The following is a 23,729-nucleotide window of genomic DNA, read 5'->3' as shown; positions in this document are numbered from 1 at the left end:
TCCTTGGGATTACTGTAGCCTGGAACGAAGTCTTATCTGTTGTTCATGTGGCATATCCAGGTAGAGTTCAGGATATTTGGTGACCTGTGCCCATAGAGGGTCCATGTCCATCTACGTTTCCATGGTCACCATGCGGGGAGAAGGAGTGGGTGGGGGGTGATGAGCACACCAGCTCTTCCAGCTTCCACAGGGAAGTGAAACATCAGCTTCTCCACACAAGCCACACCCATCACTCCATGCTTGGGTGGAAAGAAGTGTCACTGCTGAGGAAGCCAAAGGGAACTGGCATGTGACAGGATCCCTAAAGATACACCTTGTGCTCATGGGTACATCAACCCACAGGGTGACATTTACCTCATACCTGAGCATGCTGTGCCTCAACCCTAACCTTCCACCCACCCGGAGCACAAGGCCAACTTTCCTGGCCATAGGAGTGCCTGGTGCAGGGCCGGCTGGGCCTTCTCGAGGCTCCAGCTCAGCTCATCTGCATAGCGATGGAAAATAGGCCCAGGAAGGGTACCGAAGAGGATTTGTCACTGGCTGGCTGAGTCCCGATCATGCCCAGCTCTGGACAGTGCTGGGCTCTTTTCTTTTTGGCAAGCTCTCTGAGCCCCCATACATTCTTACATTGTTCGCGTAACCTTCATTCTCTCCCCAGTGTAAATGAGTTAGGCATCCAGTTAAACAGAGCAGGCCAGGAGTGGGGTTCCACTTCCAGGCGACCACCATCAGTGGAGACTCGGGTCCTTTTGGAAGTCCTTGTGGGTCCTGAGCCTCTGTGCTGAGGACAATGAGGAGCCGGTACCCAGGACAAGGGCTAGAAACCAGCTCACATTGGGCAGAATGGGAAGCTGCTCGCCTGCCTGGTGGCACACGCCCTTTCTACTAAATATAGCTTTCTCACAGCCCATCCTACCCTACCTGCCTCACTGGCATGGCCCATCTATCAGAATAGGCCAGGGTCCCCTGAGGGATGGAGCTTTCTGTAACTCAAGAGGACAAGCTGCTTGAAAACACCTTAGTGTGTATGAACCCCTGTGGTTAGTACATAAAGTCACAGTCGCCTTACACTTCGCCTTTCCTATTCCTGGCTTTGTCCTGGACACCATCAGGGGGACAACTGGTGTCTTCTTGTTGGCTTTAAGAGAAGAGTGGTTCAGCAGGTAAATGCTTGCTGCGTGTGTGTGACGTTCTGACTTAACAATTCCCCAAAGTCTTGTAAAGCCAGGTGCTGTAGCACATACCTGTAACTCTATCACTTCAACCATGAGATGCCAGGTGGGGATGGGACACTCCCTGGAAGCTCACAGGAGAGCTAGCCTGGTGTATACAAGAACAAAGAGACTACCCCAATGTGGATGATGAGGACAGACACCCAACTTTACATATGCAACAGACATGCATGCTCTCTCTCCCTCCCTCCTCCCCTCCCTCCTTCTCTCTCTCCCTCTCCCTCTCTGTCTGTATGTGTGTGCATGCGCTTGCACACACAAGGGTAGGAGGTAGAAATACATGATAAATAGTGAATAGATAAACAGATTTCTCCCTGAAAGAGGAGACTCTCTACTTCCGTTTCTCTGACATGTTGGTGGTGCTGTGGCAACTGGCTTGACTTCCTGAATGTACAAGTGTTGGGAAATTAGGCTAACATGATGTGCCTCACTTTGCCTCTGCCTAACCTTGGGCTAAGGACCAACCCAAGAATAACCAAGCCTGTTCAGGAGGCTGAAGCAGGAAGGTCAAAAGTTCAAGGCCAGCCTGGGTAGCTTAGACCCTGCCTTCAAGTAAAAAGAATTTAAAGGCTGGGGCTGTAGCTCAGTGGTAGAGTATTTTCTAGCATGTGGGCCCTGGGACAATCTTCAGCATTCCCAAAAAGCAAAAGAGGTTCCTAGAAACTGCTGGTTCCCTGGTCACCCCAATAACCTTTGAGTGGGATCCTCAAGTACAAGAACCTCACAAAATTATAGCCTTAACAAGTCACTATTTTCTGCAATTAATTATTTTAATTACAGACTGTTTAAATGGGAAGTGTAACAGCACTAAATCTATGCAAATAATGGCTTTCCGTTAAGTAAGTTGAATAGCAATTTCCTGGGATTGAGGAGGGTGTTCGGGCCCCGCAATTTCAATGCTATTAGCTGAAACTGGTCTGTATTATCCTGTTTGTGTGAAGAAAGCAAGGCTGAGGTTCCCCTGGGTGTCATGGAAGAGCTTATGGGGCAACAGTCAGTGAGACCAGCCAGGATGCCTGCCTTTGCTTGGCTTCAACCACCTTTTGTGACCATGTACTTAGAGTTGGTGGGCACAGGGACTATGGGCCAAGAGGGCTTGAGTAGAAGATGCAGAGTCTAGGACTGAGCTTACCCAGGATTGGAATGTTCTGCCATGGGGCTAGAAGGCTGACAGCACTGGATGCCTGCAGGCTTGTTCTTCATCTGCCTCTGAAGAGTGGGAGCATTCACAGAGCACAGTTGTCAGAATGAGGAAGGTGTAAGTCTTACTGACATCTGAGTTCATCTTGGTCTGCTGAGAGTAATTCAAAGGACTGTGGATAAACTGTGCTTAGGCATGTCTAGGAGCATGAGTAGGAACTAAGGTTTGTTGCTCATCTATGTGGTGCTTGTGTAGGAAGGGCTCAGTGTGTATCCAGGACCAGTTCTAGGGCTAAAACTTATATGGTGAGCCAGCAGGCTTCTGTGGCAGAGAGCCATGTATGCAAAGGGCCTGTGGGCAGCATGAGCCAGGTATACAGCTAGGGCAAGAACAGGCAGAGCACAGTTGAAGCGAAGAGCAGGGCCTAGTGGGCAGGGAGAAGCAGATGGAGCACAGGTCATAGAACATGTGTGGGTCACGGAGATTCCGTCTACTTTCATTGTAGTAGGAGCCCACGCAGGAGAGAAGGCTGATTTACATCCTAAATCCAGAAGACACGGTTGGGTTGGGAGAATGGGAAGCCACAGGTGGGGGAAGAGGTCCTTGCTCATCACGTGTCTGATAAAGCTTTGAGCAAATGTATAATGAACTCTAAAACTCAATTAAATGAGCAAAACCTTTAGACAGGCAGCCTCCCAGAGAAGACGAATGTCAGTTTTGACAGGAAGGAGTAGAGAAAGCCACAGTGTGATGCTGTCCACAATACTAGAGTGGTTAAAGCAGGGCAAATTCAGAAAGCTGGGAGCCTGTCTGGGGCCTGGGTACTGAGAGCCAGGAACTCCAGCACCCTGCTGAGGGAATTCAACGTGGTAGAGCCACAGAACAAAAAGAAAGTTAAGCTCACAGCTGCCTCTCCCCAGAATTAACCCTGGGCATTTGTGCAGAGAGAGGGGAGCTGAAACTCCCAACACACCCTACACTGATAACTACACAGCTGTGCTGGCAGTGGCCCCACAGGGAAAGCTCCCTTCATTCACTCCTGGTGAGTGGGTGACACTTCGTGAACAGTGTCTGTGGACGTTGAAATAACCTGGAGGGCTTGCCCATGCCAAGCAGGAGAGGTCAGATTCGAAAGGACTTGCCATGTGCATTCCGACATGACATTTTGGGAAAAGCAAAAATGTTCCAGTACAGAAAGCAGGCCAGTGCCAGTGCCTGTGGGCAGGCCAGCAACAGAAGGGACGTAAAGGACTTCTTTTAACCACCGCCAGGCACACACAGTACACCTGTGCGCTCAGGCCAAACGCTGAACCCAGACTGACCTCATGGAGTTTCCAGGAACCTGTTGTCCCCTAGTGTTTGCAACTCTGGAGTAAAGAGGCTTCCTAGCATGCTTTGGGAACCCCAAACTTTGGTCATGGCTATTCTTGACTGTTTTCTTTGCAGAGAGCTAGAGCTTCACGGTGAATGAAACTGTAGTGCTGGAGGTGGCTTCTGGAAGCCAAGAGTTGGAGATTGACATTGGGTTATTGGGGTTCTGTCCCCAGGAGCCAAGTGTGGCTTATGCTGTGGAACTTCATCTTCTTTGTAACTGCTTTCGTCTTTCCCTTGTGTTTTTACTGTGCAGCCTGTGGCTATTGGTTTACTTATCTGTACACTAGTAGAGTCTAGTCCTTCCTCACAGAAATGCTGGAAAGGCTCCTGGCATGTGTGTGGTGGGCACTGGAAGGAACATGTTGGTCAATGATCTGATCATTGTTTTAAGCAGTTACCTTTTAAGCAATTTGAGGCTCATATGGGTTTTTAAGGTCCCCTTTCCATTGGAGTTTTATTTTCTGAGCTGGAACAAAGTAGGACTCAGAACTTCCATCTGAGGCAACAATGCTTGCCTGGATGCTGTGGGTGGCGGAAAGCTATGTTAGGGTTTGGAGAGAAGCATGGGGGGGGGGGGACATGGCTCTAGGCACCCCCTGCCTCTGTTTCCTGTGACCCTGCCCCTTACTCTGGTTCTGGGGGCCAGGATGGAGATATGATTAGGGAATAAGACACTTGGAAAATGCCAGGCTGTTGGCCTTGTGTTTTCAGCCGCAGGCCTCAGCAGATGAAGGCCTGGGGCCTTATCGGCCCCTTGCCAGGGTTAGCCAACCTAAAGGAAGGGGCAGCAGACGCTGCCCGCCCAGCCCAGCTGTCTCCACATCCCCTTGGGCACCTCTGTGTCCTCCAGCAGAGCGCGGATGGCGTGCCCTTCTCCCTCTTTGGGGTTTCCCTACCTTCTGCTCTTCACCGGGATGCCTGGGCCACTGCACTGCTACCTAGCTTACAGGGCTGGGCTCTGAAGGTGGGCATGTCCCTGAAGTGGGGCGAACAACCGGGGTGACAAACTCTTGCTTTGTTTCTGCCGTGACCCAACTCCGGTTCTAGCAGTTGGTGTGTATTTTGTGTCAGCACAGCCTCGAGAGAAACTGAGGCTCTGAGAGGCTTGGGGTTTTGTCTGAGGTCACAAGGAAATGGTAGAACACCACACAAAACTAAATTGTCTTTGCCATGGAGGCAAACAGAAAGCCTCCAAAGTTTAAATAAATTGCCATTTATATGAGCTAATAGATTTAAATGAGGCCCGCAGTGCTGAACTATAAAAAGCCTTGTTGTCAGGGGACCCAGAAACTATTTTAGTAGTTGGGCCAAGCAGGTAGCACGAATGGCAGTAACAGGGGATGAAAAAGAAAGAGCTCCTGGGTGAGCCAGGTGGGAAAGCTGTTGGTGGGGCTGCCCTGCGAGGAGCCAGGCCTGCCAGGCGCAGGCTGGAGGCCTGCAGAGAAGCCACAGGGTAGGGTCTGCTGAGCTGGGTTGTGGAGAAGAGGGGATGGTGAGTCCAGTGCCTGAGATCTCCTGCTTCTTAGTGCAGCTTTTCCAGCTCGTTGTGTGTCCAGGGACTTGTGTGGTGCTGCCACAGAGGGGTTGGAGCCCCAGAGCTCTAACTTCTTTTTCTTTCAAAGTAAATGCTTTGGCATTTCCGAGCTGGTGGGGACAGCTTGCCTGGTTACTTACAAGTTCATGACATGTGAACTCTCTCTCTCTCTCTCTCTCTCTCTCTCTCTCTCTCTCTCTCACACTCACACACACACACACACACTCTCACACACACAGACACACACTTCTTGGTGGGTTGAGCAGGGGGAAGGAACTGTGGGCCTGCTCTGTGTCCTGGACTCCTGAGGCCCTCAGTTACAAAGCCAGGGGCTGTAGGAAGTTATTCCGAGCTGGCCCGCGGCGGCCAAGCGGCCAGCACAGCACTGAGCTGGCCTGTTTAAAGGATTAGCTCATGCTGTTTGCTTGTGTGTGCCTAATCATGCCGCTTCCAGCGAAATGATTACAATTGATTAAAAGCAGAGCTAGTGCTCTAACAAGCAACCTGGAGCAGTCTGATGGTGAGAGCCGGGCCCTGCCAGGCTGGATGGATCCTGGTGCCCAGCCAGGGGGAGGTGTCTTTGAGCCAGGGGTTCCGCTGGGACCCTTCTCGCCCAGTCCCTTCCCCCATTTTCATTATTCATTTGTCACACACTCATACCCAGGTGACATTTGAGCAGCCTCAGGTGAAGCTGGGACACAAACAGGGACCTCGTCTAGACAGGTAACTTCCTCTGGGAGGTACAGAAAGCTAGTAAGTTAATGAATTGTATCGTGACAGAAATAGTGTAGAAGTGTGTGTGTGTGTGTGTGTGTGTGTGTGTGTGTGCATACGTGTGTATGTGTGTGTGTGTATACACACATGCCACAGGAAAAGCTAAGGCTGAACAATTGGATTAGATAGTCACAAAAGGTTAGCATTTCATCCTAGACCTGAAGTGGAAAAAGCCAGTGTGAGACAACTGCCCATCTTCCTACTGGAACATCCTTCCTTTCTTCTGCTTCAGCCCTGCCCAAGTGGCCTCATCTCCCCTCGGGCTTTCCCAGTCCTTGGTTTAGCTCTAGACTCCTTTACCAATACAGGTTATAAATAACCTGTATGTTCCTGATTTCCCATGCAAATATGAAATTTTGGAGGATGAAGACTTCTGCCATCCATCAACCCACTTTCTAGTTGTCTTCCTACCCATCTCATCTCCTACTCTCAGTCTATCCACCAATAGATTTGTCACCTATCTATTAATCCACCTACCATCCCCCTATCCAGCCACTATCCACTCACTGAATATTGATCTTCCTACCCACTTCACCCATCATCTATCCATCCATCCACTTATCCACTCATCACAAACCCATCTATCCGTCTACTCACTCATCCATCTACCCTCCCTCCATCCCAGTCCCACTTCCTCAATCCCTCAAACTACCCATACACATTCATCCACTACATACCCACCTACCCTTTCATTCATCAACACATCCATCCATCCATCCATCCATCTCCCTACTCATCTCCTCTACATCCATCCATCAACTCATCTTATCCACCTAGCACATGCTCATTTACTCAACCATTGGCTATCTACCGATCCATCTACCCACCTAGCCATTAGCCTGTCTACCCACCCACCACATATTCATCTACCCCTCACCTCTTCCACCCATAGATCTTTCCATCCACCCACAGAACCATCCATTTGCCTATACACCCACCATCCACCTGCACAACCACCCATCACTTTTTCCTCTATCCCTTCCTTTTTCTCCCCTATCCATATATTTTACCATGTTTCAACACTTGGGAAGTAGGGAGGAGAACACAAGCAAAGGAAAGGAAGAAAGGAAGGAAGAAAGAAAGACAAGGAAAGCTAATGTCTGCAGACGCCGAGCCCACTCTCAGAGCCCCTGGTCTTGATAAGATGGGTAATGGAGGAGCCGCTCTCCTTGCTTCTTTGTGCTGCTGCTGTTAGAGCCAGCCAGATAATTATAACTAATAATAATTAAAAAGTAAAAGTGCTGTAGGCATATGCTTAGCATTTGACTCGTTAGCTGTGCTTTCTGTGACTAGCAAGCCTTCCTCTATTCTGCTTCAAAAATGGCCTGGCCCAGGGCACCTCAGCACTGGAGGGAGGAGCAAAACTTGGCCTTGGGTGGGCCTGGGATAGGGACACCCCAGTGGCTCCTGGGAGTTTGAATCTGTTGCTAGCACTGGATTTGGTCACTCATGAGGTCAGGAGCCCCAAGGCCTGAGGGCCAAGCTGGCTACTAATTTCCTGGAGCTTACCCTTCTCCAAGGCTTCAAAGGCATTTCACCACCCTGGGTGCAGCCACTGCCTGGTAACAGGGACTGGTCCTGCTGCCTGGGATTGTACTGGGGGGTAGAGGTTTTTGAAAGCCAGAACTCCTGGGATTAGTGTTAGTGACTTTCCAGCTAGGTCACTGTGTTCATTCTAGCTCATATCTGCTCACCCTTGCAGCCCAGTCTGCCTTTGAATCCCAGCCTTGCTACCAAGCAGTTGTGTGACCCTGGAATCTTAGCAGCCCCAAGATTAGAGTTTCTTCCCTGTGGAATCTAAAGTTGGTGGCCTACACAGCCTTTAGTGTCAAGTCCACAGGCACTGGCCATTGTTACTGGTGATGTACAGATTAAAATACACAGGATGGGGACAAATATGGGTTATCTATTTTATTCTGGGAGAAGTCACTTAGATGAGAAACCAATGACCCGCAAGTTCCCCCTCCAAGGACCCACACCCAGGCTGCTACCTGTCATCCAACCGGAACCAAGAGAGAGCAAGCCTGTCCTGGACCCCAGATCAAATACTGCACACACCTATGGCCACGCCCAAATGTGCTTGGTCAGTGCCACAGTTACGGCTGGGTGGATCTCTCACTGCATGTTACATTGTCATCATCATCCCAATCATGGTCTGGGGACTTCTTAATTCAGTCAGTCAGTGGCACATGCATGTGCTCACTGTGACCTCAGTGCTTGATGAGCACCTACTCTGTGCCACGTGTTCAGGCAATGGAGACACACAAAGGCCTAGAGCTATGCACCTGCTGCACGGACCAGGCCTTTCCTTTCCTTCATGCTTGCTGAGTGCAGGGTGGCCACACAGGATTGCCCCACTGCCCCAATCCCATCAGATAACAGTAAACAGCTCTAATCTAAAAATAAGAAATCTCGGGAGCGCTAAAATTTCAGTATTTTTGTGAGCCAACATGATGTCACAACCACACCATGATACCATCTTTTAGGCAGAAAATTATTTTAAATGTAGATAAATATTTCCTTCAGCATGTACACAAAATATAAACGAATTTGTATGTAGGCTTGAGTCCCATCTACAGGGAATACATTATACATTTGTAGATACTCCAGTGTTTAAAAAAACAAAACAAAACAAACAAGCAAACAAAAACCTCAAATGTGAAATGCTTCTTGTGTCAAGCAATTTGGATAAAAGATCCAAAAATCCGAAGCGGATTGATCAATTAATCAACCAATAATCAAGCAATTGAAGTTCAGAAAGGGCAGCTGCATAGCTGGGCCCCACAGGACACTGTAGCCCTAGACCCTGTCTCTGCCCACTGTAGGTTACTACTAGTGTTTGATGTCCAAGGGTAGGAGGCTTCTCTGTCCACAGCAAAGTGTGTCCTCATCACTGACCACAATTATTTTCATTCCTGTTGCCACCACCAGGGTCAGCTACATGTCTAGAGGGACTGTGTGTGGCAATGTTGGGGTCTGTATGCAGAGGAACACAAAATGAACACCAATCCCATCTTTAAGAAGCCTAGGGCATGGGTCTGTGTGTATAATCTGGTGGAGTGTGTACTGGCCAGTATCGCAAGGCCAACCCCTTCCCAGGGCCCCACCTTCCCAGGGCTGCTCTCTGGGCCTGCTTGTCAGAGAGTTCACCCTAACTAAGGCCGTGGGAAGTGAGGCAGGGATAGATAGATGGCAGCCTTGTCTCCCATAGAGGTTAGTTATAAGGGTGAGGCCAGCACCAAGCATGGCCACTAGGGCACGGGGCTACAGCTGCTCCAGCAGTCCTGGGTATGTAAAGACTTGTGACAATCACAGAGGGGGAAAGGCTGGAGCCAGTGGACATCTCTGCTTAGATGTCCTCTGGGCCCCAGGGTTTGGTCCATCTGAACAATGAATGAATCATGATGAGGCCCGTGTGGGGACTGGGGCCTTCTCAGAGGCTCAGCTTTGAGCAGAGATGCCATTCAGGGTGAGTCTCAGGCTGCCTGTTGGAGTCTGCCTTTCATGCCCTGGGGCTGGGGCCAACCAACTTTCTGGGGGCACCGTGCCATCATGACAGATGGGCATGGGGGACTGCCAGGAGCCTTGAGTCTGGGACCATTGTGTATGCTTTGAGCCTAGCCCATTGCCGGCGCCGTTTTACTTTTAGGCAGGACCAAATGCCTTCAGTTTCTTAGTAACAATGGCTTCAGTGCTCATAGAGTTGCACACTACAAAGCTTTGCCCCACGTGGACAGAGACAGAACATTTAGCATACAGGAAGGACATGGGCAGGACACAGTTGAGGCTCTGTAGCTTCTGGTCATTGGGACCTGGGGTACATGAGCCCTCTTAGAGGAGACACTAACTCTGCACAACAGACCACTGAGACCCAGATCCCAGGAGGACATGATAAAGGGGGCAGTATTTGGGGCAGAATGGCAGTTACTGTTACCATCTCGTTTTCACTCTTTTGAGATGAGCTATTGTTATGTAGCCAAGGTTCACTTCAAACTCTTATCTTCCCGCCTCAACCTCCTGTGATGGGTCATATTCAGGGACACCAGTGAGTTGATGTCATGTTATATACCTTGTCAGTGGTAGAGTTGAACTCACAGTCCTGGTGATATGATGTAAGAAATAGTAAGGGTATCAGAAACACCCTGAGCCAAGCTCAGTGGGAAACCTTCACCCATTGTCTCCCTCCACAGTCCTAATGCAGCCAGTATGGTCACCTATACCCTTTACAGGTAGAAGACTGAGATGTGGGTGGGCAGCAGTGGAGACAGGAACCCAGGCAGCCTGGCTCCTAAGCTGGTGTCCATTGCTCCAACACCATGGAGTGCTTGGGCCACTCCTGCTCAAACCGGGAGTGTGGCTGGCTGTTTCCTGTTAGGAGGCTGAGCTCTGGTATAGCAGGGGCCCTGGCCCCCACCCTCAGAGTCTGCCAGAGTCCAGAGTGGCTCTTGGTCGAAGTTTAGATTGTACTCTTTGGTGCAGCAGGAACAATTACTAATGACATTTAGAAAGAAATTAATGATGAGAAATGCAAGTTGGCATTTCCGTAGCAGCAGTCAGCATCCCGGTGAACACTCGGTGGAGCAGAGGGCGGGGGTGGGGGGGCAAGAAATTAATTTTGCTGTGTCAATAATGAGTGGCTGTACTCACTCTGCCACTGAAGTTTACACAGAATCAAAGGGGCTGGCTGGGGTTGGTCCAGGCCTGTGCTGGGTGACAGTTTCCTTTTGGTGTAGCCTTTAGGTGGCACCCAGGGACAACAGTATGAGGGTACAGCAGAGACAAATGTGACCTCTGGCCAGACTGGAAGACTGGAGGAGAGCCTCAGGTTTCTTCATCAGAAAAACTGAGATGTTGGGAAAGTGACGTTGATGTGTGAAGAACAGTTTCCTACCCATAGCCAGTACACGGACATGTTCAAGGATATGGAGCTGGGGTGGGTTTGGGTGCACTGTGATGAATCTTAGATCCTTCTAGTCTCAGAACAGATAATGCACGCCACTGATGGGGACTGTGGTGGAGGGGGAGGAAGAGGTAAGGGTTAGGTTGATCTGGGACAGGGTGTGGAGGTCCTAGGGGGAGAGGGGAGCCTTACCCAGAAAACCTCCCTCCAGTCTCCATTCACACAGGAGCGAGGGGACACACATGGAGATGTCACTCTGACCACAATAGCAAACTCCTTACAGAGCAAATGGTAAACCTCCTAGCCTGGAGCTTGTTGAAACTAAATAATTATTTCTGTCTTTCAAAATAGGAAGTTTCCCCATAACTATCATCCCAATGTTATTCCATGTTTATCAAGTGCCTGACATTGTTTTGAACATTAAACACCTGGCCTTCATGATGTCTCTATCAAGCTAAGGGGACCAAGACACACACAGGGTGATTCACTCCTCAAGGCCACAGAGCTAGTCAGTGCTGGACCCACCCAAGAAACTATTTTCATTACCATACCACAAAAGCTGGGTTTCTTAGCTTTTTATGTGTTTATATTCATACTTGATTTTTACAAATGTTACAGTCCTCCCTGGCAGAAGTCAGCTGCCCCATCTCACACGGAGCATTCTGTGTGCTGTTTTAGCCTTTGTGTATATTTCCTCCTTTAAACCTCAGAACAAGACTATGAGGTAGATGCAGTCAGCCCCGCCCCCTTTCAGGTGGGTAAATGGGGATTTAAAGGAAAGGAAATCTTCCTAGAGTCCGGTCATAGAAGTAGTAAGTAACAAAACCCAGGGTTGAACTCTAAAGCCAGCTGCCTTTTGGCCAGCTCACCTACCTGAAGCCTGACCATTCACCCAGGCCCCCACAATCCACCCTCTCATCCACCTACCCACCATCTACCCAACAGATGTCTGCCCACCCAGCAGTTACACACACATCTACCCACCTGTCGATATTGAGGTATATATGTTAACTTTTAGTTATGATTTATTTTTTTAAGTATGTGATGTATGTCTGCATCTCAGTGTGGATATGGGCATAAGTGCAGGTGCCCAAAGCTCCAGGAGTCAGATTCTCCTGGATCTGAAGTTGTGGGTGATTATGACCTGCCTAGCAAATGTGCTGGGAACTGAACCTGGGTCCTCTGCAAGAGCAATAAGCACTCTTTACCATGGAGTCATCTCTCCAGCCCCCATATGTATACAGCTCTTAGTGGATTTTACTTTTATAACTTAAATAAATGAAAGATTCATTTATTTTGATTTTATGTGCATATTTCCCCTCCATGTGTTGTGCATTCAGTGCCAGAGGAGGCCAGAAGAGGGCGTCAGATCCCCAGGAATAGATGGTTGTGAGTTGCCATGTGGGTGCTGGGAATTGAACCTAGGTCTGCTGCAAGAGCAGTGAATGCTCTTAACCACCGAGCCATCTCCCCAGCCCCCTCCCTGCCTCATATGCTCCTACTTTCACACTCCTCTTTGAAACTGCCTGCATGCGCGCACACTGCTCTGCTTCACCGGTGGGATGGAATAACAGCAGTGCCTCACAGAGCCATTGGGTTCGGCTACCTACAAGGGAATCGTTGCACAGCCCCACTTGGTGTTGGTGGGGCAGGTATGTGGGTGGTGACACTGACCATAGTTAGATTGCCAGCTGAGCCACAGTCTTTGGAAGCAACATCCCAGAAGTGGGGGAAAATCACCCCTTTGCCCTTCGATTTGTGGTATGTGACTCCTTCGGGACTGGCAAGGGTACACACCTACGTGTTTCATGAGGACTGTAGCAATCATTAGATGTAATGGGTCTCAGCTGCAGTGTGGATCAGTGGTGCATGCCACAATTCATCACAGTAAATTAGGTCCATCTTCGAGACTTCTGCCCCTGCCGCCTGGGGGGCTGTGGGTAAGGGGCAGAGCCGTGTGGTCGCCAGAAGCCATTTGCGGGTGCTGGGCGTGATGCTTCTGAGGGCATCCACCCTCAGCACATCTGCTGGAACAGCTCTTTGTTGGCAAGGATAGTTTTCCAGAAAATTGGAAGATGCAGTGAAGTCATCTTTTTATCAGGAGTTTGGAAGAAAGTAGAAATAGATCTGGATCAAAGTTTTTCATGTATCAGTTACAAAACCTAAAAGCCCCCGTGCGGTTCAGGGACCTGAACATACGTGTTCAGTATAATTAGTGACCGCGTGACCTAGATTTTCCAGGACAGCCCTAGTTTTCAGGTCTCACATCCCACTACTGGCTAGTTGCCCTGGTTTTTGGTTTGTGAGGAAGGATGATTCTGTGTGGACATAGTAAAAACCTGCCAAGAGTGGGAAACAAGCCAAGAGGAAATGGCCCTCCCTCTCCAGGTCGCTCCTACATTTTAATAAGTGGGTGGGCCATATGCTTGTCTCTTGCTTCCTCTCCAGGGTTGGGAAAATGCAGACTCCTCCTTCAGCGGCAGGTCCTTGTCCCCTGGAATAGGACTTTTGTCAGGGGGGCCTTGGGTATTTGCGCTCCTGCCTGGGTTCTGTGGCCATGATGGCCTGGTTCAGAGAGCCACACCACTGATATGGCCAGTTCCACAGTTGTGGAGGAAAGGCTTCTACAGCATGGACATGGAGATTCCTTGCAGGCAATGCCAGAAAGTGCTGGCAGGTGGCGTGGTATCCTTGGATGCTGCAGCTTCTGTTTACCACCAGCCTAGGGTGCCACAGACTATGGCAGCCACTACATCTCTGAGGCAAAGAGATGAGATGGTCACATAGGAAAGGTCCCGAGTCTCTGTCCTTGGTGTAGAACACACGCTTGTCTCTTGCTTGCCCTGCCTGCTTCATTTTCAGCTGTGGTAAATTCATGTAGCATGAAGCTCCCTTCTTCCCTATTCTGGTGTACTGCTCAGTGACTTTGAGATGCATACATGACCATACAAACTTCATCTCCTCCACTCCAGTACCCTTTCATCTTCCCAGCCTGCAACTCTGCCCCTTTTTCACAGCCCCTGGCATCTGCCATATGCTCTTTTGTGAGTTTGGTTAACTCAGGACCCCAAGCAGGAAGGTTTCAGCTGTATGCAACTTTCTGTGACTAGCTTATTTTGCCTCGGGTAACGTCCCCAAAGGATCCTGGCCATTTTTAATACAACTGTCCAGCATATTCTGGATGGGGGAGTAGGGGTTGCTGCTTCTCTGTGTTAGCTGTCATCACTCTGCTCCCCAGCATGCAGTGGCATTGGAGGCAGCACCAGGCAGGGCCGGTGAGCAGCTAAAACCATCCCTAACTCCTGGAGCTTACAGCAGGGTGACCTCACAACCTGGCTCTCCATCCCCTTCTCTGGAGTCTTGCCATACCAAATCCCACAACACTTCATAGCACTGGGGGCATCTGCCATGAAAGGAACCCTGGCCCAGTTAGTATGCTGGAGACTCCAGAGGCCTCAGGTCAGAGGCATGTGCTTACCTGCATCATGTTGCTTTCAACATAGAGGAAGCTTCAAGTCTTAAAAAACTCATTTCCAATTTTCTGACAAAGCCCGCAGATATGGCCTTACTGGTCCATGTGTCCCCATGGTGGCCTTGCCTGCTACAGAGCTATGCATCTTTCCTACCAAGCTTGAGCTCTTGAGGCTGACACAGACCTACTGACCCCATTGCTTTGCATCTGCCAGGGACCCCACTCCTTCATGGCTCCACACACCTTGTGCTATAAGGCCTCTTGCAGAGCCCAGCCAACATGGCTGCAATAGCTCTTCAGGGTCTATCCCCTTTCTTTACTAACATAAGCTCTTCCTGAGTTAATCCTCCCAACTACCTCTAGGTTGCTTTGGTTGTGCCTGTATACCCCATGTATGTATATGCACCATGGCAAGTTTACACTTTGACTCCACACAGCTGCAGATCTGGTCTGAGAAGCCTCCAGCTTGCTTTTGGTTCTTAGATCTCCTGCAAGGCATTTTTTTGCCACTTAGGTCTCCCAATAACTTACGAGGTATATTGTGCCTCAGTCTCACAAACTTCATGGCACAAGCAGTGGCATGTCCTGTCTGAGAAGGCTTGCTCTTTGTCCCCACATCTTTTCACGAATTAGCACTATTCCTGGCCTGACTTTGAAATAGTCAGGCTTGCCCTGTGCCTGCCCTGAGGAATCAGCTTTTAGGGGTCTGACTTGGGTCCTTTGAGAGAGGGGACCCAAGGCCCAATTCATATTTGAGATCTATCAGCTAGGGTCAGAGCAGGCTGGTACGCTCAGAGTGAGCCTGTTCAAGAGGGCCTGATGTCCACACAAGTGAATCTGCTACGCAAATGCCTATCTTTGGAGAAACAGTTGCTAAGTTTCCTCAGGGCTTGGGTCAAGTGTGTACCCTATTGCCTTACAGTAACAGATCTGCAAACAGTTCTGGGATTATTACACACACACACACACACACACACACACACACACACACACACACACACACACACACACCCTGCTTTTAACAGCAGCCATAAAACTACTTGTTTCCCTTGCTTGGCTGCCAGAGTCTCCTCCTCCACATCAAACACACAGACCGCCTTGGCCCATTCACTTTTGAGGTGCGTCCCCCTGAGGCTGAGGGTCCCTGAGCAGGTAATGTTGGTCTTTGTGTTAGGGTGACTCTGAGTGGGCTCCCTCCTAATGATTTGTTCTCAGGTAGGCTCATTTCAAAAGTATAGGAGCATGGTGCCTGCACCTGGGGAGACTGTTGGACTCTACATTTTCTCCCTTTTTTCATGTAAGGGAAGGCAGTTGTCACCTATGGAACTGGCCACCTGCCTTAGTCTTGTGTGTCCTGGGGACAGGGGAGGGGTTGGAGGGGGAGGGAGTATATAGGAACTAAAGCTTGGCCAGCCTCTGAAAGAATCTACTAGCCAGAGGAGTCTGGAGCAGAGGACTTCCTCCTGTTCTCAAGGTATTTCTTGGGTCCCTGAATCTGCTCTTGCTCTTCCATACCCCCAAAGCTACACCTTATTCCCTAAAAGCTGGGCTCCTAACTCCAGACTAGGAGACCCCCACGCCTGCCATAGGTTTCCCAACCCTCCTGGCTACGCTGAGTTTTGAGCTCAGTTGCTGCTGCTCTGGAGTGGCAAATGCAGGCTCCTCCTTGCTGCTGACTGGGCAGCAGGAACAAGCAAATATCGCGTGTGGCCCTGTGTATGGAAGGTCTCCCATTCTCCCTCCACCTTACAGGTCACTCTGGGGCATTGTCTCAGGCCATTGGGCCACCAGCCAACCTCAGATGCCAAAGGTGCATGTCACTTGCACAGTGGCAAACCTCTCTGGCCTAGGGGTAAATGGGTGACAAGGGGGCTGCTGGGGGAAGTAGGGTACAAGTATATCAAGGCCTACCCTCCTCCTCAGGGAGCAGAGCATCACTGGCAGGCATTTATAGGGAGCCCCAGCCATCACTCACTCCTAATTTTAATGACGTGCATTAGCTAAATTGTGTTGTGAGTATTCATTCGGCGCTGTTTATGGGGTGCTCTCGAGTGTGCGCACCGTTTGTCAGAAGTGCAAACTAGCGAACATACGAGCCTTTAAGACAGGCCATCTGTTCGTCTTAGACCCTTGGACGATTGTCAAGCACTGCTAAAAATAAGTGCTCACAAGCAGAGGGGGCTGCCCAGGTGATGCACAGCAGAAAGGGGAGCAGAGCTGCCCGTGTCTGCACCCTCCCCAAAGGGGAAGACAAGTGACAGCATGTGCCCGGGAGGCCGTGAGAGGGAGTGCAGGGAGATAAAGAGCCTCTGCTGAGACACCTTTTGGGTGGAGGCATGAGCTTTCCCTCTGTCTTGCGTCGTGTAACTCCACAGCTCAAATACTTTCGATAGCTCCCAGTGGCCCAGATTTAAGGGCAAGCTGCCTCGTCTGGCATCACGGAGCCTCATCAATAAGGCCCCTGCCTTCCTTTGGAGGCTTGTCTCCATAGCACATACCCCATGCTTCTGCCAAGCTGAATTATTCATTGTTCCCCCAACATATGCTGCACTTTTCACATTTCACAGGCAGAGCAGTGCCATGGCGGAGGGGGGTTATACAGACACTTTGTGGGTGCACATCATGCACTGTCACGTGCAGCCGGGGAATCCAAAGCACCCTGCACCTCATGTCCTGTGCAGCGGGGATGAAGGTAGTACGTGGTTCGTGGGGGTGATGAGGGCTCAGATGTTGCTGATATGTGTGGTGTCTGACTGACTGAGCCATACAGTGAACCCCAGTCATTGTGAGTCACAGTCCTTATTAGTGTTAGACCTACAAGATGCTTGGGTGGTTGATCCTGCTTGGCAGAGTGCTCATTCACTCTCTATCTCTCTGTGTGTCTCCGTCTGTCTGTCTGTCTGTCTGTCTGCCTCTCTCTCTCTCTCTCACACACACACACACACACACACTCACTCACACCATACCCTAGTGCAAACCCTAGCCCAAGCTGTTCTTCCAGGGAAAGCTTCTCCTGAATGAGTCCCCATAAGAAGCCCTGTCTCCCTGCTGCTTTTCATGCAGTCCTGCAGCTGGAAACTCGGCAGACGCTGGCTGGTCTGTACCCCCTCTCCTTCTGCTTTGTCCACTGCCCAAGGCCAAGGTCCTTGGCTGTGAAATGGGCATATAATGAATGAAGCCAAGCTGGACTAAGGCATCTGTCTTCCACTAAAAATGGAATCTTCCAGGCTAAGGCCCATCCTAGACCTTGGTCCTTGGTATTGGGGGTGGGGGGAGGGAAGCCACTATTTAAAAAAAAACAAAAACAAAAACAAAAAAAAAAAAAAAAAAACAGGCCCACAAGGGCTTCTCATAGCTGCAGCCAGCCGGGAGTGGTGCAGGGATAGGATGAGGAAAAATAGCCTCTTCTGGACTGGGAGCATGAGGAAAGTCAAGTGACTTCAAGAAGAAGACCCTACAGGTAGGACAGGGAGAGTGGGTGGGGACATAATGGAGTCATGGAAGCTGGACAAAGAGAGTGGATGGGAGGGGTGTTTTGAGTGGAGAATAAGTATGTCTCTGCATCAGCATGGTCTGAGTCTTTAGGAATGAGTCTTTTTTTTTTTTTTTTTTTTTTTTGCCTGCTTCCTTAGGGTCTCTGATATCTGTGAGTTCAAACTCCCTACCCTAACTGTGGCAGTGTTTTCACAAGGGAGGGGACAGGGACAGGGTGTCTCCATCTGTACATGCTCAGTGCAGAGCCTGGGACCTCACAGACAGGGCCTCAGTAAATGTCTGTGAAATGGATGCATGGATGGATGGGCGGGTGGGTGGATGCTGGTATGTTCCTCTCCCCCTACCCGGGGCTCTCCTTTGTACCACATCACCCACTCTACTGCAGAAAGGGGAAAGCAAATATCTAGCCAGTTCTGATGAAGAGGGACCAGTGACTCCTGCTGTCCTGAGGGTAGGGCCATGCAAGGCATTCCTGAGAGCAGTCAACTTCAGGGGCATGGGGACGGGGTGCACAGACTCTGCCTTGTAGCTCTGGCTGTTATCAGTTGGGTGGGTTCTAGCAGGGAGCAAACAGTCCTTCTGTCCCAGGCACTTGTCCATAGATCCCATGAGCATATCAACATTTCCTGAGTCATCCTACCAACTCAGGCAACTCACAACCCTTGAGGTCAGAAAATTTGCTACAAAGTCAGATGGTGGGCAAGTAACAGCTGACACTAAGCACAGTAGCCCTTTTTGGCCACTAAGGCACTTAACAGATCACCAAAGCTGCCTGCCTGTCTTGTGGTTGCCTAGGAAGATGGTTAGTGTCAATGGGACATTTGGGAAGAGCCAGAAAAGTGCTAGGACTTAGGTTGGTGACAGCCAGCTGTGTAGCTGGCACACAGTAGGGTGGCTTACTGGAACAGAACTGAGGAGTCTCTTCCATCTGCCCACATCCGGGCCTCCAGGCAACCAACATACTGAAATGCTCATCTTCTCAAGCATGAAGCTGGTGTGTAGGCCAAGGAACAGAACCTGAAACTCAGGCCACCAGATGATCCAAACCACAAAACTGTGTGTTGTAGAGGTGGGCAGAGCTCAAGTTCTGTACCTAGAGTTGGCTTTTATGTGACCTCCTAGCTGGCCAGCCCATTTCCATGTGCTTTGGGGTGGGGGGGGTGCCGTGTGGACCGTCCTTTCATTGAGCTTCACACACAGCTTACTGCTCCTGTACCCAGCACATACCCAACACAAACCCAGCAAGGAGTTAGTGACTGACACCCAACAGCAGGGCAAAAAAGATTCCGTGGGTAAAAGAGCTGCTACCACAAGAGGTACCAACCAGACTCCTGCAGTGTGCATCAGGGAGGGGCCCTGAGTCAGGGTATCACAGAAATCCCATCCGTGAGTGCGGGAGTGCTGCCCAGTGATGGCGGGCAGCCGAGAGCCTCCTTTATTTTCCTCACCTGCTTCCTCACCCCACACCTGTGTCTCCCTGGCAGGCAATGAGGCCTGCGGGTGGGTGCCAGGCGTCGTGGCCAGGCTCGGCTCAGCCGTTGGCCGGCCCACTGCCAGCCTTTATGGTTCTGGTTAGTGCTCAACTGTAAGATCGGAAGCATCTTTAAAAAGCTGGTTGTGGTTTGTTTTCTTTCTCTAAAGAAACTCAGTATAGCATTAGCATAACTAGAGACACAGAGACATGGAGCTAGGAGGGTCTTGTAAGAGCCACGAGGTTGGGGGAAAAGCCATCAGAAGCCTTGGGTCTGGTGGACTCATTTAAAACCCGCTTTCAGTGCATGGTCTGGGAAGAGACCTACAACCGTAGATGTGCCTTGTAAGGCATTGGGTGGGGGTGTGTCTTAATGGTGGATACATGGACAGCCCTCTGCCTTCTCAAGAGATTGTCCTTGGATAAAACCTTCCTTGGATGAGCACCCAGCTCCGTCAATAGCCTCTCTAAAGTACACACACACACACACACACACACACACACACACACACACACTGTGTGACTTGACCCTCTCCTGGGCTACTGTTAGCACCATTAATTCTGTGTTTGTTGCTCCTGTATCAGACCCCTCTGGGGTCAGCCGGAGTCTTACCTGCCCTCAACTGTTCCCAGCCCAGAGCAGAACATCTACCAGGTACTTAATGACACAAGCTGAATGCACTCTGGTGCTGGTTACCTTCAGAGCATTGAGTCTGACATTTCCTTCTGATGTGACATCCTGGGTTGTTGTTGGTATAGTAGTTTTTTACTTGTCTGCCTTAGAACTCCTTTTGGAGGAAGTTCCTTTCTAACCCCAAGAAGCATGTGCTGTTGCCCCTGAAGGGAGAAGGCTCTAAGAAGTGGTATTTATTCTCAGTTTCCTAGCCAGTGGTCCAAGGCAAGTCTTTCCACCTGTAGGGATTGCCAGTGTGACGTGTGGCCTTTTTCTGGCCTCATTATCCCTAGATTCCCAGGAACTCTTTCTCCCCAAATGGAGGTGATCAGCCCTTAAGGGTCTTGCGTAGCTTCTGCTGTCTTTGGGAATGGATTACACACATGAGAGCACACTACATGCTTTCCAGTCCACATTCACAGCATCTCTCCACCCAAGTGTGGGTTAGCACTGTAGGTCTGTGTTGGCCCTTTTGTTCCGGGGCAGCTGTGCCTACCATGTCTCCACTGGGCCCTGGGGAAGCCAGCATGTGTCCATCCCTGGGCCAGGTCCTATTGCCTGCTGCTCAGCGGGGACAGCCAGGCTTAAGTACAAGAAGTGCCCAGACTCCTGTGGGTGATGGGCAGGAGGGGTGCACTTGGGCTGCTGAAACAATCTGGACATTCAGAGCGCAGGAGGAAAGCCTGCTTGGAAGACAACTGGGGGAAGTGTCAAGGCAGCAAAGGGCCAGAGTTATAAGGAACCAGATCTGTGCTTTCAGTTTCACACCGTTGGTTGCTATCACAGGGCTGGAGGATGGGGTTCCCATGGAAACCACCTGGGTGGGGCCCATCCTAGCTCAAACAATCTGCCTGAACCTTGGATCATTTGAGGTGCGAGGTCATGCTGGCGGTCTGGGCTGGAGCAGGGGTGCTGGAGCAAGCTGTGGATAATCGGCAGGCTGACACACCCACTGGTTGCAGTCACTAGATTCTAGTGGCCAGGATTAGCCCCTCCTGGATCCCAGCAGGCTGAAGTGGGCGAGTAGTTTGCCTATCTGAGCCTCGCTTTCCTCGTGATGTCTCGTGAGAATCAAAAGCAGTGTGCCTGTGTCGGTATGTGGCCTGCGCGCCTGCCGATAGGACCTATCCTGGAGAGTAGCTGTAGTCCCATCTCCATCCTAGGTTCTCAAACTTCTAGGGGGGAAATTTTTTGTAGTTTTCCTCTGGTACTTGTGGAAACGAGACCTGGAGTCCAGGAGAAAGTCGCGGCGCCTCTCCTGCCCCCTGGTGGTTAGTGTCAGAGATGCAGGTCGCCTCTTTTAGCAGGGGACTAGTTGGCTGAGTCTCCTTGTAGGGCTCCGAGACTGGGAAGCAGGGGTATACTAAAGAGCCGGCAATGGGTATCAGCTGCAACCTTGAGGCTCCGGCCCTGGAGTATGTTGCTTCCCATCTCCAGGTGTCTTGAGGTGGACCACTGCCTGAAGCTGGGACGATAATAGTCGTATTGGCACTACGCCTGGAAGAAAAGAAATAAAAAGACCAGGTTTCAGGAGCCAAAACCTGCTCCTAGCCCCAGGCTGCTGGCCGTTCTGGAAACAGATCCCACACGGCCCGCCCTGCCCGCGCCCGCTAGGACTGGCTGGAGAAAGGATGTGTATAGGCTGTGGAGAGAGAGAAGCATTTGGCCACAAGGTCCCCCACCTGGGCCCTGGTTTCCCAGGCCCAAGCGACCAAAGCGCACCATCTCCCTCTCACGTGACCACATTGGCAGAGCCCTGGGAGCTCAGCTTCAGGCTCTTCCCAGGACCCTCCCTGCTGAGTGACCTGTCCCCTGCCTGAGCCACGGGCGTCGCCCACCCACCGCCTTGGCGCGTCTGCGCTCACTTGGTTGCCTATGGGCGGCCGCGCTGCTCTGCACATCTGCGGTTTCCTCCTGCGTGGCTCAGAACAGTGAGCAAGGGACCGAGATTGGATGCGGGGGCAGCCTGCAGGCCGTCAGAGTTTCCTCCTCGGCACTAGAGGGGAAGGGAGGTAGTACTCATTATTGCCACCTTCCTGGCTGTTCCGTCTCCCTCCAGGTAGCCCATCCCCTAGGTACGACCCGGATGGCCTAAAAATAAATAAATAAATAAAATAAAAAACAATTTACAGGAAACCCAGGTTGTCAGCAACAGGAACCTATTCCCAAGCTCGGATCTACGTGGCGCCTTGGCAGCTGCGTCCCCCGAGCACTTTTTTGCTTTCGCATTTTGTTTTGTAATGATCCAGCCGCTTTCTGCAGCTCTCGGCGTCCATGCCCCGGGTGGGAGGGGACAGGCATGCTCGCCATTCTTTTGCCCTCATGCGTGTCTCCTTTCTTCGCCTTTGCAGAACCACACGATGAGCCAGCACGCACAGTGAGGGACCTCGCGACAGGACACCTCTCCGCAGAAGGCTTGCCGGAGACGCCGTGGGGAGGGCCATTTGAACATTACATCCAATCAAAGTGTCATTTGCAACCCAGATGTAAAACTCTAATGATTTGGCCATGAGGCGCTGCTATTATAAGCAGCTGGAAATGAATATTAATGGCAGAGATTAAAAGTATTCCATGCTCAGTGTTTTTTATTGTCCTGCTACAGCTAGTGTGCTTTTAGAGTTTTCGCCGCAGACTACATTTCTAGTGTTAGAGAAACCTGCTTTTTGAGGCTATTGTCCTTTGTTCCTTCATGTATTATATTGATAGGTTTTTTTTTTTTTTTAAGGATTAGTGTGATTTCCTTTTTTTTTTTTTTTTTTTTCTTTTTTGCTTCTTTTTTTCTTTCTTGTTTTTCTTTCTCCCCCTTCGGTTAACTACTTTTTAATTGCAATTCTAGGTAATTGTGCATCGTGATGTGATTGCTTGGCTATTGTCTGAATATTTCCTTTTAATTTTTTAATTAAAGACTAATGCTTTGATTGGATTTGCCAGTTCACCGGACAGTGATTAAAACTCTGTAATGAATATAATCGGTTTCCGTGCAACTGGATGGTCTGCTTTTAAATGTGACTTGATCTGACTGCAGTTACTAGTTCAGCTCAATAAAGGGAATCCATGCGATCAGCAACATTGCCTGGTTCTCTACTCTTCAACCCCAGGCCAAAGGGGCTGGCAGGAGCTGTGTCTCTGGGGAGTTCATGTGGGCTCACACAGACCCCTGGGGGTTCCATACAATAGACTCACAGAAATAAGTACCACAGGCTAACTCTCTCGAAGGCCAGATGAGCTGCAGGGGTCATTGAGAGGAAGAATCCATAAAGATCAAGTACTCTGCTCTTGTCATGTCTGGATCATGAAACTGAGGCGCTGGAGCTATAGGGTGGATTTCTGTCCCCTGCCATATGCCAGTGACTGACTCTCATCCCTTGCTGCGTCTTTCTTGGGATGGAGGCAGATAGTCTGCTGATTAGCCCTCATGGTGCCATGGCAGCAGAAACCACCTGGGTTGTACTTTGGACCAAAGCATTGAATGTGAGGGGAGGGGACAGCAGCTAACCAGTCGTGGAAAGTCTAAGGCTGGTGGCTCCTGAGTGGAACAAGGTGTAAATAGGTTCCCAACTGAGACTGTGTCCCGGGGCCAGGACTAAAGCCGGACAAGGAAGTGCTCCGGTTGCTAAATTCCAGAAAAGTGCACACACAAGCACCCTGAAAGCTTCTTACTGG

At 50.3% G+C, this 23,729-nt stretch overlaps 1 protein-coding gene across 3 annotated transcripts in view; it reads left to right on the top strand.

The window, feature by feature from the left end:
• Positions 1-23,133, top strand: part of Znf423 (zinc finger protein 423) — a 292,447-nt gene extending 269,314 nt beyond the window's left edge. For all 3 annotated transcript variants that reach the window (XM_051195068.1, XM_051195070.1, XM_051195069.1), the window contains one exon: positions 22,418-23,133. In XM_051195068.1, the coding sequence (XP_051051025.1) occupies positions 22,418-22,447 (30 nt within the window). In that variant the 3' untranslated portion in view covers positions 22,448-23,133. The remainder of the gene's footprint in view (positions 1-22,417) is intronic.
• The last annotated feature ends 596 nt before the right edge of the window (positions 23,134-23,729 follow it).

Source organism: Phodopus roborovskii, unplaced genomic scaffold (assembly GCF_943737965.1).
Source record: "Phodopus roborovskii unplaced genomic scaffold, PHOROB, whole genome shotgun sequence".
In the NCBI taxonomy this organism is placed as follows: Eukaryota; Metazoa; Chordata; class Mammalia; order Rodentia; family Cricetidae; genus Phodopus; species Phodopus roborovskii.
The sequence above is the reverse complement of the archived record's forward strand: the minus strand, read 5'-3'. Positions and strand labels throughout refer to the sequence as shown.